At 37.7% G+C, this 23,558-nt stretch overlaps 1 protein-coding gene across 5 annotated transcripts in view; it reads right to left on the bottom strand.

Annotated features, from left to right (window-relative positions):
* Window positions 1-23,558, bottom strand: part of RALGAPA2 (Ral GTPase activating protein catalytic subunit alpha 2) — a 328,251-nt gene that overhangs the window by 165,600 nt on the left and 139,093 nt on the right. For all 5 annotated transcript variants that reach the window (XM_007961465.3, XM_037993998.2, XM_073008650.1 and 2 more), the window contains 2 exons: window positions 22,692-22,790; window positions 22,302-22,457 (listed from right to left, as the gene is read on the bottom strand). In XM_007961465.3, coding sequence (XP_007959656.3) covers window positions 22,302-22,457; window positions 22,692-22,790 — 255 coding nt within the window. The remainder of the gene's footprint in view (window positions 1-22,301; window positions 22,458-22,691; window positions 22,791-23,558) is intronic.

Consider the following 23,558-nt stretch of genomic DNA (forward strand, 5'->3'; position numbering starts at 1 on the left):
CCCACTCCCTGGACTTCAGCCAGTCACTTCAACGGAACCTGCTACTATGAGCAAGAAGGTTGGAAAAAGAGGGCAAAATAACAGATGGCTAGCCTACCCTACCCTGCCACCCACGTAAGACAGCGCCCTGAGGAGACACAGCGCCTGTGTGAAGTCGCCAAAGACAGCACTGGGGAGAATAAATGGGGGGGTTAAAGAGGGAACTATATGACCAGTCAGCCAAATTATGGCCATATGCCTGCTTATGTTGCTTCTCCACACTGAAATGGAACAACTCGAAGATTGTATCTTTGTGATAACATTTTAAAATTAGGAATAACCATGTGGTACTCAAAGAAGAGCCACTGCATATTCCCAGCAGCAGGACGTCCACAAAATGCCCCACTGATTTCCTAACTCAGTAGAATCCTTCTTTCACCTTCCCCACCGTACATTAAGACACAGCTATAACAGGAGTCTTTGAAAAATATAATAAAAATCTGAAACCTTCCTCACAGCCTCCAGGGCTTTATATATACATGGGACAGGATGATGCTCTCAGACATCAGTCATTCATATGCAACCCTCAGGCCTTTTGCCATCTCCCTGTCCAAAGTGAACATTACTTGCCTAACAGGGTTTTCAAAGTGACTCATGTTTTAATTTTTTTATTTCCATAGGTTTTTAGGGAACAGGTGCTATTTGGTCAGATGAGTAAGTTCTTTAGTGATGATTTGTGAGATTTTGGTGCACCCATCACCCAAGCAGTAAACACTGTACCCAATTTGTAGTCTTTTGTCCCTCACCATCTCCCACCCTTTCCCGCAAGTCCCCAAAGTCCACTGTATTATTCTTATGCCTCTGCATACTCAGAGCTAGCCCCCACTTACGAGAGAGAACATACAATGTTTGGTCTTCCATTCCCGAGTTACTTCGCTTAGAATAATGGCCCAATTGTTCTGAAAAACTTATGTGTATCCTTTCTCATAAGTAAAAAGTAACTCAAGTAATACAATGATAGTAACCAATGCTGCTAAATTTTTGCTAAAAATATCATCCTCTGATGAAGACTCTGGGTCTGAGACCAGCTCTCCTTGTTAAATATAAGCACAGAATGCAATGTCAGGGTGGTGTGAGAGAACTACTTCTCTCAACTCCAGCTGGCCTACCTAAGAGTATCACAAGCACCTGCAGAGAGGAGGAAAGGGGCCATCCTTTGTACTGTATGATTCGATGCTATTCAGCGCTGCCTCCACTGAGATGGCTAGTGAGAAACAGCCCTGCACTCTAGCGTGGTGAAAAGAACTCTAGAACTTGAGCCATGAGGCCTAGGTTCAAAACCTTGTGTGACTGTGGGCAGATCAGGTCATACCCAGAGCTTCATGCTTCTCTTCCATAAAATGGAATGATACTCCCTTACGGAGTTGTACGTAATGGGATAGCAGATAAGAACATACGCCTTTGTAAAATGAAAAGAGCCATAAAGAAGTAAATAGAGTAGCAATTAAATAATTATTTTTCAAAAAGAGAAGGACTCTGAAGAGTTTTACTTTGTAAAATTTACTTTACAGGTGTAGTTTATATAATTCAGTGAACTATTACTTTGCTGATCTACAGAAAGAATAGTTTAAGACATTTCAAAGGTGGCACACAAACAAGCCTCTTAGATCATACATTATCCCAGAAATTCAAAAGTTCTAGAAATTAGTGCTTTCAAGTAACACTCTTAACAAAGCATTACGGCAATTAGCCACAGTGTTTTACAAGGCAAATACTAAAAGAAAAACAGGAAAATTATCATTTTAGACTTTCTAGGATTCATTTTTCTAAGGAGTTCTAGAACTTAATACAAAGAAGTTCAAGTTAGTTTTATAGCAAGAATTAGTTTCTTTTTCACATGTTAAATAGACTAAACCACAAACTAAACAATAGGCTCAATGATATATGGAATCTAAAATAAAATGAGGTTTATTTTTGAGAGTTGAACATATGACACATAGACAAAGATCTTTCACATGCTTTTGTTCAAAGAAATTAAAATTCATTCTGCAAAATATTGCAATATAGTGAACAGATCACCAAACCAGTATTTTTCTCTTGTTCTGGTTAAAAGTCCAAGTGCATACTATATGTTGAGTGTGAAAAGATCACTAAGATGATAATTGTGAATTTGCAGCTTATCAAAAGATTGTGGTTATGAGAAAGTAACTGGTGAGAACATCTGTCTCTTATCACTGATCTTGCAAAAAATCAGGTAATTCAAATAGAGGCGTGTTGTTTCCTCTCCTCCAAAGCACAGTTCTATAAACACAAACCATATTCAGCCTGGTAAATGAATCGCTTTAATTGAATGCTATGTACACAGTAACTGGAAAAACCATAAGTGATAAGAAAAACATATGGTGATGGCAACAGAAATTGGTTTATTCATTTTGCATAGTGTTGTTTCTTTAGTTCCCTTATAATTGACCTTTAGAGCGATAAATGTGTAAAATAATTTTGTTTATTATGGCTCCAAACCTTCCAACAATTACACAAAATGAAAATTTAAAAGGAAGGATTCATTCTGGAAGCATTTCCATTGTTTACATAATTGCACAGCTATAATTTAGTGCTCATGTTGTTATGGAAAATAAAAAAGGGCGATTACAGGCCATTTCAATTCAAAATATTGTACAGTGGTGTCAAAATGGGGAAAAAATGTTCACTTTAAAGCAGTTTAAAACGGATTAACCCTAAAAACAAAAACATTTCAACTTAGCATTCTATAAAACACAAATGTTCAAGAAGTAGCCCTCCTCCAAACCGTATTAGAAATGTTGCAACTGTACTTTCACACCAATTACATATATATTATTCACTTAATATTTGCTCAGGGCCCAGCAGATGATGGTTGTAACACAATAGCCAGCCATCTGTCTCCCTGCCTTTCCTTCGTGGACTCGCGCCTGCTTCTCAAGAGCAAACAGATCCGGTTATTCCACCTAAAGTCACTCCGTCCCTCCACGAGGCCAGACACAATCATCAAGAAATAAAATCTGCATATGAAAAATCACTCAATTCCTCATTTAACTTTTTACTTAAAGAAAACTAAACACTACACAGTTAGATGAATTCATCACTATTTTTTAGAGAAGATGCCTGTCTTTTACCTAGGAAATTCTATAGGAAGCTCTTTTATTTGGTAAAGAGGGTAAGGTTGGGATCCGTTTATCCCAGTAATCTGGCTAACAAAAAGGTATGATTCATTCTATACTTGGATAATTAATTATAAAAAATGTGAACGCAGAGGAATACATTCATACTAAATATGATTATAATTTAAACTTTAACAATGAAGACAGTCACAATCCTGTAGTACTTCTGGACATATTTTTAAGTATTAGTTATTGCCTGCCTGACGTTCAGAAATGCTGAGTGATGAGAAATTTTTAGTTACCAGAAGACCAGATTTGAAGATACCTCAAAGCTCCAAAGCCTGATTCTCTCATTTCTGCTAGTGGGTCTCTGCTCCTTCAGCTTAGGGCACAAGGACATACTTTACATACCACAAGTTGCTACCTGGCTTCTGATGATTAAAAAATAAATCAAATCAACATGACCTTTAAAAAACAAAAAAAACAAAAAAACATGGCAGAGCACGACACCAATACTTCATTTCCAGAAAAGTCGCTGAGAATAAAAAGATAGCAGGACAAAGCTGATTACATCAATTACTTTGATGATTGGGGCCAAATATGTGGTACGTGCTTTACATTATGTATTAAAATGGCTAACTTGGTACATCTGTCTGGGGAAAAAAGCAGAGATTTTAACAAGTGTTGTACACAATGTGACTTCCTAGAGTACAACTATGTTACAAAAGTCAGGAGAAATATTACAGGACAGAGTAATTGGGTTCTGCACCTAGAGAATCAAAACTGCCTAGTGGCTGGGCATGGCAGCTCATACCTATAATTCTAGCACTTTAGGAAGCCAAGGCGGGGGATCATTTGAGCCCAGGAGTTCAAAACCAGCCTGGGCGACATATCAAGACCCTGCCTCTAAAAAAAATAAAAAAAAATTACCCAGGTGTGGTGTGGTAAACTCCTGTGGTCCCAGCTACTTGGGAAGATGAGCTGGGAGGATCACTTGAGCCTGGGACATCAAGGCTGCAATGAGCTGTAATTGTAAGACTGCATTCCAGCCCAGGCGACAGATAGGGAACTTGTCTTTAAAAAAACCAAAACCAAACAAAACATAATACCCAGAACTTCTCACCAGCAGAACTGCTATGAAGAAGATACTGAATTTCCTTGACAGCAGCATGCCTTAGGGAATGGGAAACACGCAACAAATTCCTTAGGCCACAGGAGCTGTTCTGAGCATTTGCACAGTATCAGGATTTCAGGAGTGACGGAACAAGTGGACAGATGGCAGAAAAAGGCACTGTGATGCTCAAGACCAAAAGGAGAACCTTGAATATTTTTTATAACTGCTTATCTATAAAGAAAAACTTGGCTGGCCTTTAAACAGATGAAGATGGACTGTTCTGCTTCAAAACATGTGGGATACAGATTTACTTAAGGAACACTGTACATGAATTTTATTTTACAAAGAAGTTGATAAGTCAATAATAGGTCTAACCTGCCTCTTTCTCTTAGTAACAGCTTCAAGATATATATTCATATATAATGAAGTTCACCCTATAAAGTGTACAATTCAGTAGTTTTTAGTGTATTCACAGAATTGTGCAACCGTCGCCACTAACTAATTTGGGAGCATTTTCATTACCCCAAAATGAAGCCTATACCCACCAGCAGCTATTTCCCACTTCTCATATACCCAGTAACTGGCAACTACTAGTCTACTTCCTGTCTTCATGAATCTGCCTATCCCGGATATTTCAGAATATGGAATCTTACAATATATATGGCATTTTGTGTATGGTTTCTTTTACTTAACATGTTTTCAAGGTTCATCCATGTTGTGGCACATACTTTATTCCTTCTTAGTTAATAATACTTAATTCCTTCAAATTAATATTCCATTGTATCAATATACTACATTTTGTTCATCTTTTCATCAGTTGATGGACATTTAAGCTGTTTCTACCTTTTAACTGGTTTTGATTTGAATTTCTCTGGTGAATAATGATGCTAAGCACCTTTTCATTTTCTTCTTGGCCATTTTTATATCTTCTCTGGAGAAGTTTAAGTCTATATCTTTCACCCATTTTTTATTTGGGCTGTCTTTTTGTTGCTGAGTTGTAAGACTTCCTTAATTTTTAAAATTTTCATTTATTTGTTTATTTTTGAGACTAGGTCATAAGGCTGGCTAATTTTTGTATTTTTGGTAGAGGTGGGGTTTCACCACGTTGTCCAGGCAGGTCTCAAACCCCTGGCCTCAAGCAATCCACCTGTCTCAGCCTCCGAAAGTGTTGGGATAACAGGCATGAGCCATTGCGCCTGGCTGTGTAAGACTTCTTTATATATTCTGGATACTAGGCCCTAATCAGTTATATAATTTCAAATATTTTGTGGGTTGTAGTTTCACTTGCTTGACAGCATCTTTTGAAGCACAAAAGATTTTAATTTTGATGAATGATAATTTATCCATTTTTTCTTCTGTTGCTTGCATATTTGGTTTCATATCTAAAAGTCTACTGGCAAATCCAAGGTCACGGAGATTTAGTCCTTTCCTTTCTAAGAGTTTTGCCATTTTAGCTCTTATACTTAGGACATAGAACCATTTTGAATTAATCTGTGTATATGGTGTGAGGTAGGGGTCCAACTTCATCCATTTGCATGTGAGTATCCAGTTGTCTCAGCATCACCTGTTGAATTGACTATTCTTTTCCAACTGAATTGTCTTTGCACCCTTGTCAAAAAATCAGCTGACTATGGGCGTATAAGTTTACTTCTAGACTCTCAGTTCTATTCCGTTGATCTATATGTCTAACCTTTTACCAGGACCACACCGTTTGGATTACTCTAGCTTTTTACGATTTTTTGAAATAGGAAACTAGTAATTCTCTAATTTTGTTCCTTTTTGAGATGGCTTTGGTTATTCAGGATTCCCTGCAATTCCATATGAAATTTAGGATCAGTTTTTCCATTTCTGCAAAAAACACCATTGAAATTTTGATAGGGATTGTATGGAAGCTACATATCACTTTGGAGAGTATTGTTATCTTAATAATATTAAGTCTTCTGATCCACAGATATTTTTCCATTTATTTAGGGAGTTTTTAATGTCCTATGGCAAGGTTTGCAGTTTTCAGTGTATACATCTTGCAAGTCCTGGGTTAAATTTATTCCTAAGTATTTTATTCTTTTTGGTGCTACTGTAAATATGATTGCTTTCTTAATTTCATTTCCAAATTGTCTATTTCTGCTGTATAAAAATACAGTTGATTTTTATATATTGATCTTGTATCCTGCAATCTTACATAATTTATTAGTTCTAGTAGGTTTCCTTTTTAAGTGTGTGTGTATTTCTTGAGCTTTTCCAAATACAAGATCATACAGTCTTTCAATATACATATCTTTCATTTTCCTTTCTAGTCTGAATGGCTTTTATTTCATTTTCTTACCTAATTTCCCTGTCTAGAATCTCTGGTACACTGTTGAAATGTTGTGAGGAAAGACATCCTTGTCTTGCCCCCGATCTTAGGGAGAACATCAGAGTTTAAAATGGAAATGCCTGTTATTTCTTTGGTGAGAAGAAAGCCAGGGCCTATGATGTGGCAAACAAGCCCAGAGCAACCTTTTTGCAATACATTTTTGCAGCAGCAAATGAGTGCTTTCTGCAAGGATGCTCAGGGTGCTGTGAGATCAGGGCCTCTAAGAAAGAAATGATTCTCCATCACATGAATCAGCTCGCTCCCTCAGCTCCAAGTCCTTTGCTATATGAACAAAACATAAAGCCCCTTTTCTCTGACCAACATAACACCCTGCCTGAAGCCCACAGATCAAGAAGGGCTGCTGTCTTTCACGTGTGCTTCCTATAATGGGCACTTCACAGCTCACTGAGGAGACTGACAGGGAGAGAGCAAACCTATTAGGAAATTCTGGCACATTTATAATTCCATAAGATGAGGAAAACTGTTGTAAGGTCAAGGAAAGAAGTGACTTACCAGCTGCACCAACAGCGCCTTGAAGATGCTGTGGCCTGACTACGTAATGACTGTCTTAGTCATGACCCTGATAAGCTTCAAATCTACACTATTACAGTTTGTACAACAGGCTTGCTTAATGAGGTTGATGCAGATGCTCAAGAGCAGTTATTAAATCCTCACAATGAGACTTTAGCAAATGAGGGCTTCAACAAGTTGTTGCCAGTAAGTGATAACAGTGGAAGCGACTCAGTTGCATCAGACTCATGTGTAAGGTGCTCTAAGTGCTAGACGCTGGTACAGCACTCCAAAAGAAGATTAGGCCTCATGGCCAAAGCTCAGGGATAAGTCTACACAGAAAGGCATTCATACAGCACCAAGAAAGTTACTGGGCACTGGGGATGAGGGAGGGCTGGGGTAGGAGGATACTAAAATCTTTTTCTGAGATGCCCAGCTGCTTGTCTTAGAAGAGGCTAAACTGAGGCAAGTGTCTCTGTTTGTCTCCTCCACCCCCTCCTCTACAGCTTTACAATATTCTCTAGCAGAAGCAAAAACAGGGTCAGTGCCATCACAGATAAAAGGATGGGTGGCCGAGCGTGGTGGCTCATGCCTGTAATCACAGCACTTTGGGAGGTCGAGGTGAGTGGATCACCTGAGGTCAGGAGTTCAAGACCAGCCTGGCCAAGACGGTGAAACCCCACCTCTACTAAAAATACAAAAATTAGCCGGGTGTGGTGGTGGGCACCTGTAATCCCAGCTACTCAGGAGGCTGAGGCAGGGAATTGCTTGAACCTGGGAGGCGGAGGTTGCAGTGAGCCAAGATTGTGCCACTGCACTCCGGTCTGGGTGACAGAGGGAGACTTCATCTCAAAAAAAAAAAAAAAAAAAGGTTAAGTAGAATGCACTTAACAGTGTATAATCATGTAAGTAAATACTAAGGTAAGAATTGCCAAAAGGAGTCAAATGTGCACACACAAATATAGGTACTCCCAAGTCAGAAAACTATACTTTTCTCAGGTTTATTATTCACACCGTCTCAAGAATGCATCTGCTAGAAATACATTCTTCTTAGAATATTAAAAAGAAACACTTGGGTGAAACCACAGACTTAACACAGTCAGGTAGGTGTTCCTTAATTTCATGGCTGCAAGGGCATAGTAAAGATTTAATCGACACTGCCAATGATGCCAAGTAAAATAATCTTCTCATTCTAATGTTGGAATCTAGATTAGGACCCAACTGCACACTATGTTACCCCCAGAATGAAGTAGAAAACATCAGTAGGGAAAACACAACACTACTGAATTTGGGTAACAAAGGTATTTAATTTATTCCTTTGGAACCACAAAAACTTAGAAAAGAGATCCAAGAGATCATCATTCAATCTTTTAATTTAACAGACATAGAGAACGGTATCAATCAAGGCCAGAACTGCAGTTACCAGCAAGGTTTAAACACAAACCCAAGCATGTCTGCTCCTTACAGGAAGGGAAAATGTTAAGTCAGGGTCAATGAAGCACCATTTAATATTCCTGAATAATGGGCCTCATATATAGTGCACAGCACTACTTTTTTTTTGTTTTTTTGAGATGAAGTTTCACTCTCATTGCCCAGGCTGGAGTGCAGTGGCGCAATCTCGGCTCGCTGCAACCTCCGCCTCCCGGGTTCAAGCAATTCTCCGGCCTCAGCCTCACAAGCAGCTGGAATTACAGGCATCCGCCACTACACCCGACTAATTTTCTGTATTTTTCGTAGAGATGAGGCTTCACCATGTTGGCCAGGCTGGTCTTGAACTCTTGACCTCAGGTGATCCACTCACCTGGGCCTCCCAAAGTGCTGGGATTACAGGGATGAGCCACCGCGCCCAGACTGCACAGCACTATTCTGAGGACTTACTTAGTTTTGAAACATGAATTCTTCTTTCATCTCACTCACTTTACCTAATAATCATTTAAAAATGCAAATAACATCTTTTAAAACTATACTTTCAAGTGAAGTCAACAAATGATTGCTTCAGCTTAAAAATATGCTTCCAAAAATAAACACACAACTCCTACTCTCATAGAAGTATTATCAGATGAAGGAAATGGCTCATAAAATGCTATCTTCAAAATAAAGACAGGTCTTCCACCAAAGCCATCTTCTTAGGAAATTACTGGGCATGGGGGATAAGGGGGTGTGGAATTATGTGAGGAGGCTCGGGGCGCTGAGGGGAAATGCATTAGAAAGATCTTTTGGGGGAAAAAAAAAAAAGAAATTTACCAAGATTCCAGCAACAAATTAAGATTCCCATTCTTCCCTGAAAATGAACACTAGAGAACATATACCAGTTCTTTGTGGCTTCTATGCTCATTTATCTGTGATCTCAACTCTGCTTAAAAAAAAAAAAAAAAAGCTCAGGGCTTCTACTGCCATCACAGACTAGCATGTCCCATGCATTTAAACATGCTTCCTTCTCATAAGGTGAAATCAGGAAGCCTGGCTCTCAGGTTTGGGTGAAAACGAGTCTGCTTCATGGTACTGACTTTTGCCAGGATGTTTCCTAGCCTATGCCCAAGAACAGATTAACAATAGAAAAATGATTTCTGTTTGTTACTTCCCACATCTTCTGGTTTGTTCCCATATCAGTAAAGAGATTAGTGTTAGAATATGATTATTATCCATTCTTTTCATTCTAAGAAAACACAAAATGCATGTTCTCTAGTTTATTTTCTTACAAGTAAAATTACTCCACCTGCACAAAGCAGCAAAACTGAAGCTCTCAACATTTTTGTGTTCTGCAAAAAAACAGAGGGCAACCCTGTGGTCATTCAATTCTGGGAGTCTCCACTAATGTGGGTGGAGGCCTGGATGAATTAGAATGACAATCTCCCACCCCTCCCATTTAGACAATTTGTGTTTAGACAAAGAGCTCTCAAGAATGGCTTAAATTTGAGAGAACGATCCCAAAGGAAGTCAGCTCTATCAACCTGCTTATGGAGAAACCTCAGGCCAGATCCATTAGCAAAACGGCAATACCCGCAAACCAGACACTACACCTGTTCCGTCCACCCTATGATGAAAAGCCCACCATATACAAATTTCACCATGGCAGAAAGCAGAGGTCAATCGACCTCTAAATAGTGGACAAATGGCTTGCTGCTTCAAATTCTAGGAATACTTATTTTACATTTTGATTTTTAATGTACACATAACAAAATTCATTTTAGGGGCTTAAACACAACTTTTTAAAAAATGAAGGTGTTTTAAGTGTAGATTTTTAAGCTAATGCGGAAATAGAAGGAGGAGGGCTTTAAAGATAAAATTCCAGTAAAAGATACAATTTGCTCTCTGAACTTGGGCAGATACTTTACCTTCTGAACAACAATGTCATCATCTGTAAAATGGGAATGAAAATGCATCATGCCCTGTTATACTTTTCAAAAGAGCAAAGGAGAAAGCATTTTGTAAATTCCAAAGTTCGTAATTATTATTTTTATTAAATAATAGCAACTTTTATTCATGATCTTATTAAAATATTAATTTTCCAGGATCATTTGAAATCCTCAAGTGCTAACTGAGTTGAAGGTACCACGTTAGTTGCTGTGAGGCTCTGAGGCAGCCCCTGCCTTCCAGCAATGACTTGTTAGGGGAGGGGAGAGCTACTCATAGCTAAGAGTGAGGCCACCGAGAGCACAGGGCTCCTGCATGACGGGAACAGCGGGTATGCCATGGGAACCAAGGAAGGGAAGCAAATAGGTGGCACAAGGCATTGGGTCTTGATGAAGGGACCATGCTGCATGTATTCAACTAGACTCCAGCACACAGGAAAATGGTAAGTATTTTGTTTTAATGTCTTATTATTAAAAGGTTCTCTTTTGCTAACATTTCTTTAGCCCACAAATACCTACTAAAGGATATTTTTTCCATGGGAGAACAAAAGAAAAACTGTTGTTTATTGCTTCTTTAGAAAACAGTGTTCTCTTTAAAATGCGTTTCAGTAAATAGCATTAATAGCTGAACAATCTGCAATTACCACAATACCACTTATTGTTATGTATTAAAAAAGAAATCAACAGACAAAAAGAGATTATTCCCCACAAGGAGAGCGCTTTTGTCACAAAAAAAAAACTGCAATTTAAAATGCTTTTCTTGACATTATTTCCATCTATCCAAGTCTCCCCTTTATGAATTATAAACCACAGTCAGGATTTAAATCTCTTATATTCAAAAATCATTCCTCTCTAAATGGGAGTTAATGTATCCTCCTTCCCCAAGTATAACTTCAGCACTTGAAATGTCCCTGTGTCTCTCAGTGCCTCTGCGCCTGGAGAAAAATGTAACATTTCTTGAAGTCTTTATCGAATTCTAAATGAGAAAAGATGCTCTTACAGGTCAACAGCTATATTCCAAAGAGCAGGAAAATCCCTTCTACAGTGAAATGTACCAGTGCCTACTGAAGACCTAGCTATCTTCACCTTCCCAAAGTCCCAGAGTCATCAGAAACTCATTTCACGGAATAAGCAGCACAAGCCAAACAGGCTATGTATGTGGTCACTGATTCATGGATGCAGTGACTTGAGTGTAAGGCTAGGTAGGGCTCAAGCTCTAAAGTGAATGTTCCCTTTTTCTGAGGCCATCCTAGAGGGTTAGACAGCCTTGGACTGAATACTTTAGAGCTTGAAAGGCTTACAAATGCAGAATCTATCGCCTGCCGTATTTGAACAGAAAACTGGATTTAGTGTCTCCTGATGATGAGCTGGAATCTACCTATTAGTCCCGGCTCTGGAGGTAAAACAGTCTCTCTCCACACAGCACTGCTTCAGACATTTGAAGAAAGCAATTATCTGTTTCCATGCACCAACCCTTTTCCACACAAGCTGTTCTCTCAGCCATCCCACTTCCTCTTAGGTACTCAGGCAGTGTTCATGCAAGAAGTGGAACCTGAGCCACCTTCCTGCCTCCTTTCATATATACAGTGCCTTGGGCTTTGCAGACGCAGGTCACACAACTCTCTACTTTGGGCTTCCAGGCAAAATCCACCTCAGATAATTTTCATGTTAACTTCAGAATTAATCAGAACGTTCCATGTTTTATTTCTTAAATTGACTTTTTTTAGACAGAGAACTTAGTAAGCTGAACCCTTGTTGAAAATTCATTTAACTCAACCTGAAACACTGACTCTCTTAATCTTCCTGGTTAAATTTTCGTATGCATTTATTTCCTTGGTTAAGCTAAGAAAGTGAGACTTTCCTACTGTCTTTGATTACTGAGTTGTATCATTTAATTTATATTACCTAGCTCTTTTCTTAGGACAATGTCATCTGCAGAAGTACTCCCCTAGGGCAAGGTTTCTCAACCTCAGCACTACTGACATTATTGGTCATAAATTCCTTGTTGTGTTTCTGTGCACTATAGAACATTTAACAACATCCCTGGCTTTCATCCACTAGATGACAGTACACTTCCCTCCCCTACTTATGACAACCAAAAGAGTGTCCAGACATTGCCAAACGTTCCCTGGAAGGGGCAAAATTCCCTTGCCCCCCAAGAATCACTGTTCTAGGGTAATGAAAGTTGACTAGCTCACCGCAGTAGAAAGCTAACGCCTGCCTTGAAACTGATAGTTGAAGCCAAAATTTCAACCAAAGTGGCTCAGCTTGACAGATTTGGTTACCCATTCTTCCCCATGATGCTATGTGGATTTGGAATAGCCAGTCTCAGAAGCAGGTCTTTTTTTTTTTTTTTTTCCTTCAATTTTCTATCAATCAATATATTTACTGAGCATCTACCCTCTCTGGGAAAAGACAGAATGCACTCCAGTGACTCTATTAAAAAAGATTCCGGTGACCTGGGCTCTGTGACAGGCCACAGTAGAGTCTCCTTCCAGAGAGAAACCTCAGAGCAAAAGAACACATTCTCAACTGAAAAATGTGTGCCAACTGATACACGATATCACACGGTAACAGTTTAGGAAGAACAAAATCTTTCCTTTTCCCACATACACTGAGAGTTGCTATACTATTTTTATGCTTTATTTCATGTAGCATGTCTTATTAAATACTGGAAGACTTTGGGCTAAATATACATAATTCATATTCATCTCTGATAACATTTACTTGAAAGAAAGTCTTTACACCTTTAAATCCAACAAAGGAAATCAAACAAAACTGTAGTTTCTGGCCTGCCAGGTAGATTTTTTTCTCTCTGGATCAGCCTCCATGCTATCATCTTACACTTTTTAAAGCTGTGAAACAAGTTCGCTGCACATGTGTTAAACCTCATAACCGAAACCTCTGCCATCTGTTACCTCCTACATATTTTTACTTTCCTCATTGAGGTGTAAGTGGGCTCTGTCTATAGATTAATGAAAATAATTATTGATTCTACAGCTGTAAAAGAAAAGAAAAAATATCTCACATTTATTTTTAGTGCAGTCATCTACCTGAAGTCTTTATGGTGATTGATAGCTGAATAAAGTTATAATAAAATTTTCATTGATAAATTTTGATGAATCTGTGGCTTGTCCATTCCCATGAAACCTTATGGAAAACACTCGGAAGGCACTGGATGCTACCTGATGGTGTAACATTAATTATATGACAGCTTCTATATTTTATCACTCTGAATTTGTACAATAAGCACAAATAGGAATTATTATTAACTTAACAATACATGTCAGGAGAGGGTTGTCATATCTCACCTGTCCTTATGTTATCCTTCAATCAAACCTAAGTCAAACTTGGAAGTTTTGTTTATTGCTACAGTAAACTTACATTCAGTAACATTTCATTAACTTGAATAAAGTAAATTCAGGTCAGAAGTTGTATTTTTAGAAAAACAAAAGAATTTGTTTTTAAGTGCCACATTACTTTCAAAAACAATCAGTAACAAATATATGTCTTGGCTAACAAAAACAACAATTACAGAGCCCTTTAGACATCACATTTTAATAATTATAAATACATTTAAAATTTGCATACCAACGGCTTGAATTCCAACAGAATTAGAAAATATGTTCTCTTAAGTAGAGGGAAAATGTCCCTGGAAATCTTTCCTGCACATTTCTAATTCCTAACAGGCGAGAGGCGAGACTTCTTTGGGGACACCCCTTGGTGTATCCTTGGATGCACCCATTTGGCCTATCCTGTGCTACAATGTCCAAGGTGAGGAAGGGTCATCAAGACATGAGTTGAAACTTACAGTCACTTTATCCTGTCATGCCCACCTGTCTTCCTTTTCTCAATTCATCTTCTTGCCTTTCTGAATCAACATTTGCCTTGACAGATAATGGGAATCATGCCAGGATACTACTTTCTCAGGATGTTTACCAATCAGTACTACACCCTACCTCTCCAACATATTTCACTCACATATACACACACACACACACACACATACACGCACAAAACACATGTGCATATATATATACAAAATATATACACATATAAGGAATTTACACACAGACACACATACACAAACCCCATCTGTGTCTCAGTCCTTGTTAGCCCTCATTACCTTGCTCCTGGGCTATTATAATAATTTCCTTTCTGTGCTTGTTGTCATCATTCTTTCATGTTTACAATTCACCTCCACTTTATCACTGTGGTTTAAGCTTCTTAAAATGCTCTTCTGGTTATGTGGAATATCATGCTCAACAGCCTTCAACAGCTCGCCACTTTCCATGGGATGAAAACTACTTTGAATCAAGGCTCTCTACAGTGCTGCCTGGATTCATGACCACATATTATTTCTATGCATATATCTGGCATTAAATCAAAGCCACGCTTGTCATTGTTCCTGAACACAGCCTGAAAAGTTCTGTATCTTTGATGTGAAACTTCATCATGCTTCTTGTCCTACTATCTCAATCCTATCCATCCTTGAAAGTCCTGCTAAATCCCCTCTCCTCTGTGAGCTGCTTTCAAATCAACTTAAGCTAAAAGGATATTCAACAGTCCAATTTTCATAACATGTATATCACTACTTATTTGTTTTTTTGCACAAGCTGATGGATATTACAGATACTTTACGCATCTCACACTCTCTTAACCTGACTAGGCTTTTACCATGGCAGGAAAAAATATTCAACACAAAAAGATCATTGAACTTTGTGCCGCATTTAGGAAGGAGTGATGTGACCCTAATAATAAAATGCCTAAAAATAAATCAGAGGATCTAAGAATGCTTAATGATTAGGAAAGGGTCTGAGAGGCTCTCTAGCCCAACTCATTCACTTGACTACTTGTGGATAGGTGAGGGCCCCATGTCCAGTGAGTGACAAAGATAAGTCTAGCTCTAAGGTATTGTAGTTCCCAGTATCAGGCCTGCCATCCATGAGAGTCATATGTTATCGTTGAAAGTCGATATATTCTGAAGCCATCTTATCTCCTGAATTCTTGGAAGTACATTTTCCAATTCTTAAAATCCTTAGGAATAAGGTGCCACATTAGTCCTATTTTTACTCATTGTATAAGCCTATAGTTTGTTTGTTTTTTTTAAACTGTTTTTAAATGAAGCTTTAACAAAGTTAGTCTTCAAAAGGTCTAAAGTTCCTCTACTGATACACATCAAGGTTATTATTTCATCCTCGGAACATCAGTTAGATCTTTAAATTCACAAATAAGTACTTTATCTGCTAGTGTTGAGTTAAAATCCTATAAATTAAAACCTTAGTAAAATCACTTGTTTTACAGAATGAGCACTTGAGAGACATGTATTAAAATTATTTCCAGGGATGTGAGATAAACAAGGCCCCCAAATTGCCATCTTAATTCTTTACCCTTTCTGGAAGTGAATACTCACTTATGTTTCACCTTAAATATACTTTGAAATTTATGTTTATCTAACATATATATGGTTCTATAGTTGTAAGACTAAATTTTCAGCAAAGCACAATTCTTTGTCTGAGAAAAGGTGACGCAATTATTACATATGACTGCATGATACAGGCTGTCTGAGGTTATTAAAAGAGTCAGGTATGGCCAATTTACAAGTATCACCCCTGTACCTTGCTTTCAAAGCTCACTGCTGAGTCTTAATGCTCACTGAGGGGTCTCATGGGATCTTTTTACAAACGACTGTTTATTATTATATTATTCCATCATATACCTCATGAGAGGGGGTTGTAACATCCGTTAAGAAAATCATGAACTACTTTGACTTCTGTGATACAATACTGCTCTATTTAAGATGTTTAAAATTATGTTTTTTTTTAACACTGATGTGACAAAAGGTTCATAAAAATGTAGAGTTAAATGAAAGCAAAATGTTCCTACAAGCTAAATATTATTGCCTACAAAATGTGGCTAAAATTTTAAAAATACAAAAATTAAATTAATGCTCAAGTGCACTCAGCAACTGAAATATGAACCAGTGCTGATCATGTATTGCCAGTGCCCAGTACAGCACTTTCCAGAGCAGTTACTGGCTGAGCCAGGGTCTTACTTGCAGACAAGAGAATCCACTGTTTTGAGATTAAGAAGAAAGAGATTTCTATGAGGGTGTCAGATGGCTTATAGAATGTCTAGAAGTGCCAGGGAACCAATCACAAGTCTCCACAGTCAGGAAAAAGTTGGTAAGCAGAAACACCCAGCCACATCACAAGGCTGTTCCAACAGAGCCCACTGTCTGCTAATCTCACCAGTGATGCTGGTGCCAGAGCAGAACCTCCATGACAAGAAGATCCAGCTCCCCCTGTGCTGCTGCCCACCACTCCCCACATCCACTTTCAAGTGCCATGTTGGCTGGTATCTCTGCTGGACAGAACCTGGGTCAATGCCAACCCAGCTGCAAGGAGTCTGGGACATGCAGTGTTCAGCTTTCTAGCTTTCCCTGTACAGAAGGCTCACTGGGTGTGTGAAAAGTGAGGGGAAAGTGAGCTGATGGCCATGGACACAAAAGAAGCATTTCTGGATCATAAGCATACGTGGGTAAAACAAATGTATCAATCGGCATGTCTGTCTACAGCACAGGGAGTGGTTATTTCTCCACACATTGTAAAATTCCACAACGCCTAGTTATGTTTTTCAGTCAAATCATTATGTTCAAAGTAAGAAAATGTACGGGGAAAGAAAAAAAAAATCAACACTTTAAGATATCAGAAACAAATGATGGAGTTGCTGTTCTTCTCCTCACCCTTAATATTATTACAAGAGCTCATGCTTACTGAGGGATCATATCCATGATCCAGACTGAATGCATTACATGTTTTACCTCTTTCAAGTCTTCAAACAACCCTCTAAGGTAGGCACCATTATTATCCTCATTCTATAGATAAGGAAGCCTATGGCAGAGCAAACCCAAATGATTTCGCTAATAAGTAACAAAGCCAAGACTGGAAATTAGACAAGCTGACTTGAGGCCCACGCTGTTAACGAAGACATTTTATCACACTATCACACTAGATCTTAACTTTATGCTGTTACGATCCAAATATGTTACCTCAGGGCAGAACAACAAACACTTCTGCATTGGAGAGAAGCCTCATGCTTTTTTGGTGCATTATAAAATACAATATTATACATGAAAATGACAAAGACTCACATTTCCCAAAATGTCTATATGCAAATTTGCAACAATAATTTTACATTAATGTAGGCTTTCCATTTAAAAGAGAATTTAACTTTGATGTATAACAGATAAATTACATTAAGACATTAAATCTGTAAGTCATTGTTAAAAAATAGTTCACAAATAAGCAAAGGAAACTTTCCAGTCTCTGATACGTGTTCTTACAAACATGAAAATAAAATTCCTTTCCTCAACTGTCCTTTTCCATTTCACACATATTGATCTTTCCATCTGTTTTAAATAATCATGAAATTAACAGAAACTGTTTTTAATAAATCCAAATCATAAGTCCTTTCATGTCAAACTATGTTGGGGAATTCTGAGGTGAAAAAGCTGCTTAAGTGTTAGGAAAAACAAAGAACAACGAGAAACAGCTTTAGAAGAGACACTGAAGGACGATGAAGAACTGAGAAGGCAATTGTGGAAAGGCCTTTCCAGGTTGGGGCGGGGTACTTTAACAAGGAGGATTCTGAAGTGGAGTGGGACCAAGGGCAGAGCCTAGGCAAAACAAAACAGAAGGGAGAAACAACATCAAGGACTGTTGCACCAACACGCTAGCTGTGAATCAATTAAAAAAAACATTCCTGGTGGAATAAGCCAAGCCTGTATGTGAATTCTAACAGCCTCTTAGCCTGTGGCACTGGGCAAAAGTTTTTGATACTTTTTTGAAGCTTCATTATTTATAAAATGGGCCTCAGGGGCTGGGCGCTATGGCTCACACCTGCAATTCCAGCATTTTGGGAGGCCAAGATGGGAGGACTGCTTGAGCCCAGTGAGCTATGATTGTGTCACTGCGCTCCAGCCTGGGCCATTAGTGATATCCCATCTCTAAAAAAATAAAATAAAATAAAATAGGCCATGGTATTTATTGAATTGAATTGCAGAGAAGATTCAATGGTACAACATCATGCAGTCCCCAGCACACAGTCCAGCATTGTGAGTGCTGAAGAAATAAATACCCCTAAGCACCACCACCAGCCCACCAGACACAAAGCAGCTGAGCAGAGGGAAGCACACCGGGAGACTCCTTCACAGGCAGGCTGGGTAGCCTTGAAAGTCACGCCAAATTTTCTTGATAATTTATAGTTATTCTGGAACTGTTTATAATCTTAATTATTTTGTAAACTGGTAAAATCAATTTTTTAAAAATTCATTGTCAAGGAAAAAATAAAGCCATTTCAAACCATGTTTTCGATCACAGCAATCAACCACGAACCCATGTTACATACGGACCGTGGGAAATACTACTTGATAAATTCATTGTGCTAGTATTACATAAGTTATTAGGATAATTAAAACTGGTTAAAAATACTAAAAACAGTTGTTTTGGAATGCACTACATTTTTTCTGGCTGTTTGATATATGTATTATTATTTTTTAAGATACAAATGGCCAAGTCTGTTTACATCATAAATTTTCTATCATATTAGATGAAACTATAACTTTCCAGGATTGCCAGGGAACACAGCTTGTGAGATATCTACTTTACAAATTGCTTTTTAAACTAAAAAATGTCTTCAATTACTATGAACATCATTATGTTTGAACATATTTTCGGCATCTTATAACTTATTTAATTCAACACTTTATTGGTCACTACTGACATAATTTTGATACCTTCAGATTTAAGAAAGAACTTCATAAAACAACCATGCCATATACAGCATAATGTTCAAAGGCCCATGAACCACAAAGCTGTGTTGTGCAGACAAGTGTGCCACCCAGAGGCAAAAGGAAGAAACCCACCTTGGATTTTATTTGTGAGACAAAACTGATAATGTTCAATTTTAAACAATTATTTATGATTATTTATTTAAAAACACAGGACATCTTTCATAAGGTTCTCTCTGCATAAATAAATCCTTTTAGTGCTAGGATATATAAAAGTGTGGCCCTTTGAGAATTCTCACAAAATAGAAGCCCTGAGATGGTACCAGTCACAGGTACACAGTTAATTAAAAAATTGAATTTAACTGTATTCTCTACAGCAAATGCTTTCTTTTTATAATGAATATAACATGTGTTTCTAGAATTACATAAGTTCTGGAACAACCACTATGATCTATTTAGACATGTGGATCAAAAGTTAAACTAATTACCAGAGACATTTCTTAACTTAAATGAAAAAAGTTTCTTTCATTAGGTCTTCTGCGTAATTTTCTTTTGGCAAAGGAATAAAGTTTACTTAGAGTAATTCTGTTTTGCAGACAGGGCTTCTAAAATATATAACAATAATTGTTAAGTTTAAAGAAAACAGTCAACTCTATTAAACTCACATAAAAATTTAAGCTTCTAATAGCCTAAACAATAAGCAGATTTTAAATAAGAGATTTATGATATCCTCAGACTTCTCAGAAGTCTGAATGTTGGGATTACTGTTAGCACTGGACCATCCTTTAAGATTTTTGTATTCTACTATGAACTATAAAAGATATTGAACTTTAACTTAATTAAAAACATAATATGCATTACGATGTAAAAACAATTTTAAGCACAAAATTTGGAATTATTTTGTCTGTACTACAAAATCATATTTCTTGAAAATGATTTGTAAAATAATTTTTTTTCAGGTTCTCAAATGCTATATAACATACTCTTATTTCATCTCATTTTACTATTTCATTTCCACATCAACACATCTTAAAACAGAAAGATAATTCTAAACTCACCTATTTATGTGACTTTCTAAAAAACTCATTCTAAGGAACATTGTTTACTGCTAACTTACTTGTTTTTATAAAATGAGAAGGATCTATAGTTAATGATTATTTCCAAGTAAACGTTTTTTTCCTGCAAAATATTAGCAAAAGGCTTCTTAAAAGTAGAGCATTGTTAAGTAAACCTTCCTCTTTTGTTTCTTTCACTGAAGGAGTTCACTATTATCTGAGAGTTAATTCTCTTGTCTATACCCCATAATTCTCCACATACCCTGAGTTGCATCATTCTGTAAAAGATGCTTCCACTTGCAAAGATGGCTGTAAAATATTTGAGAGTACAAACAATTCCACTCTATGTCCCTATTTCTACATTTATCTAGGAAATAAATGAGATTATGGGTCTAAGCCAGCCTGCTACACTGATGTCCTCTATACACCGCTAAAATCACAACGGTTATGGTTATTATTTCATATAAGAGTTCAATGATTTTTAAAGTTCAAAGTTGTAAAATACATACTGCAAACTCTTTAAATTCAAGTACATTTTAAAGCAACAAAAAAAAGTTTGCTTATCGGCAGGGCGTGGTGGCTCACGCCTGTAATCCCAGCACTTTGGGAGGCCGAGGTGGGCGGATCGGGCGGGCGGATCACGAGGTCAGGAGATCGAGACCATCCTGGCGAACACGGTGAAACCCCGTCTCTACTGAAAACACAAAAAAATTAGCTGGGCGTGGTGGCAGGCACCTGTAGTCCCAGCTTCTAGCGAGGCTGAGGCAGGAGAATGGTGTTAACCTGAGAGGCAGCGAGTTTGCAGTGAGCGGAGATCGCGCCACTGCACTCCAGCCTGTGAGACTCCGTCTCAAAAAAAAAAAAAAAAAAAAAAAAAAAAAGTTTGCTTATCAGGAGAACTTCTTACGTGTACCCTAGCGGTATCAAAAGGTCTGTGTATCTGCATCATACCTTCAAAGAATACAAAAAATGCAGAAAGGACAGCTACTTGATAGTTAATAAATTATTCAAGTTCATTAATAAGCATTTACAATTTAAAGGGTAAATTCTCAAACACTCCCTATACCTCTAATTGGTTAAGAAAACCTAGTAATAAAATGAAATGCCTTAAAATTTCTTGAATCTTTTCTATTCCTTTCTTTCCATCCCCAATGCTACCAGCTTAGTTCTTATCGTTTTTTAAAATCTGTATTAAACACTTCCTAACAATTCTCCATCTACAGGCCAATCTCTGATTCTATCCTACTATCACACACTATCACTATCACATTTTCAAATCCATCTTCCAAATGCAGTCTAGAATCTCTGTGAAGCATAAATCAACCACATCATTTGCCTGCTTGATATCCCAAATCAAGTCAAGAGTCCATGTGTCCCTATCCATAATCTCCCTCAACTAGGAGAAGTCTTCCCAGGGGAGGAAGGTCAGGGTCTGGCCACATCCTCTCCCCCAAAACCAGGGCCTACAAGGAGGGAGAGGTAGCTAGTGGCTCCTTGGGCCTTTCTGTTTGAACTTGAACCAAACTTAAATTGCACTGGGAGAAATTAAAATAACTCCTTATCAAGAAATGTCTGGACTCGTCTTCTACCTTACAGGTAAAGTCTTTCACAAAAACATCCTAACTACTAAAACAACAATTTTCAAACATTTTTAAATGATCAGTACCACTTTCTTCAAACCATATTTAATGCAGAACTCAAACAAAAAGTGGTTATAATAGTATTTTGAGGTTGACAACACAGGCAGAGGTTAGATCATAGAGGCCAAAGAATAAAATTAAAATTCGGTTGGCACAATGCAATTGCAAAGTCAGTGGGGAGAAGCAGCAAGGATGTGAAACCTGATTTACATTTTTGAAAGACCACTGTGCTTGCTGTGTGTAAAAGAGTTGAAGCTACTAAGAAATTCAACACTTCTGATGTATTTTCATAAATCTTACTAATGCCTTTAAAGAATGCTATGCTATTTCCAATTAATGGGCAATCACAATAAAGGAGTCGCAGAATACCTGATCCTCGCTGGTTAATCCCAGGTGCATCACAAGATAAAAATGCACCAGGAAATCTGAGTTTGGCAGAACGTCCTGGCGTCTGGTCATCATGGCACAGATCAGCCTGTAGGCTTGCAGTTTGCCTTCCTTATATTCATTTGGCAGTGTCACCGCCTGTCAAGGAGATGATGTTTCCAGATTAAATCAAGCCCAGGTGCAGAGCATTTCAACATTTCATTTACTTCTCAGTTTTCCTTAAGAGTTGTTTATGGACATGTGGGAAGCAGTGACTTTAGTAAGACCCAGCCTGTCTTCAAAACATGCAGTCTTGGGCAATTATATTTTTCAAACTCAATTTCAGAAAGGAAGAGGAAATTGCAATAAAGGAATAAACACACATCCACTTGCCTTAAATAGCCATGATGCAAACATTCTGAGAGGTGGGATCAAAACTGGAGGAGATGGAGAAGACTGGTTATCCAGGCTTATTGCCAGATTATCCCGTATCTAATTCACAAAGAGGAGAATTTTAGGGTAGGTAACATTACGTTTATCCTAACAGTATTTCAACATTATTTTCCATGACCAAATAGCTGCTTTCACTTAAATTTCTATAAGTTAAGTGAAAATCTGTAATATTTACAAGTTTCTCTTTTGTTGTGAGATTATCCTTTTGAATTGTATGTTTGGCTCACTGTATGTGGTTTTAGATTTAAATACAAAACAAAGGCATTGCTTTTCCTTGAACGTTAATGGCTGGGGAGGTACTGAATTCCAAATGATAAGTAACGTTTTAATGAGTTATAGTGAACAAACATGAACCATGTTTTTGAAAAAAAAATTTAATAACATGTGAATGTCAGAACCCAAACAAAAATCAGAATAAAAATTGTATATACTACTCGGGAGGCTGAGGCAGGAGAATTGCTTGAACCTGGGAGGCAGAGGGTTGCAGTGAGTCAAGATGGCGCCACTGCACTCCAGCCAAGGCGACAGAGCAAGACTCCATCTCAAAAAAAAAAAATATTGTATGTACTCTAAGATTCTACTTTCGTAAAAAGAAAGAAGACTATATATTAATATTGGCTATTTCTATGAATAGTGATGTTAATTTTCTTCTTTGTATTTTTCTACATTTTTCAAATTTTATACAATAAAACCAGTATCACTTTTATAAAGAGAGTAACTAGAACTACTTAACATCCTGTATTTAATATCCTATAGCGATATTCTACTTTTGCACTAAATGAAATAACTTTTGCATTTATAAAATAT

Source organism: Chlorocebus sabaeus, chromosome 2 (genome assembly GCF_047675955.1).
Source record: "Chlorocebus sabaeus isolate Y175 chromosome 2, mChlSab1.0.hap1, whole genome shotgun sequence".
NCBI classification, from domain to species: domain Eukaryota; kingdom Metazoa; phylum Chordata; class Mammalia; order Primates; family Cercopithecidae; genus Chlorocebus; species Chlorocebus sabaeus.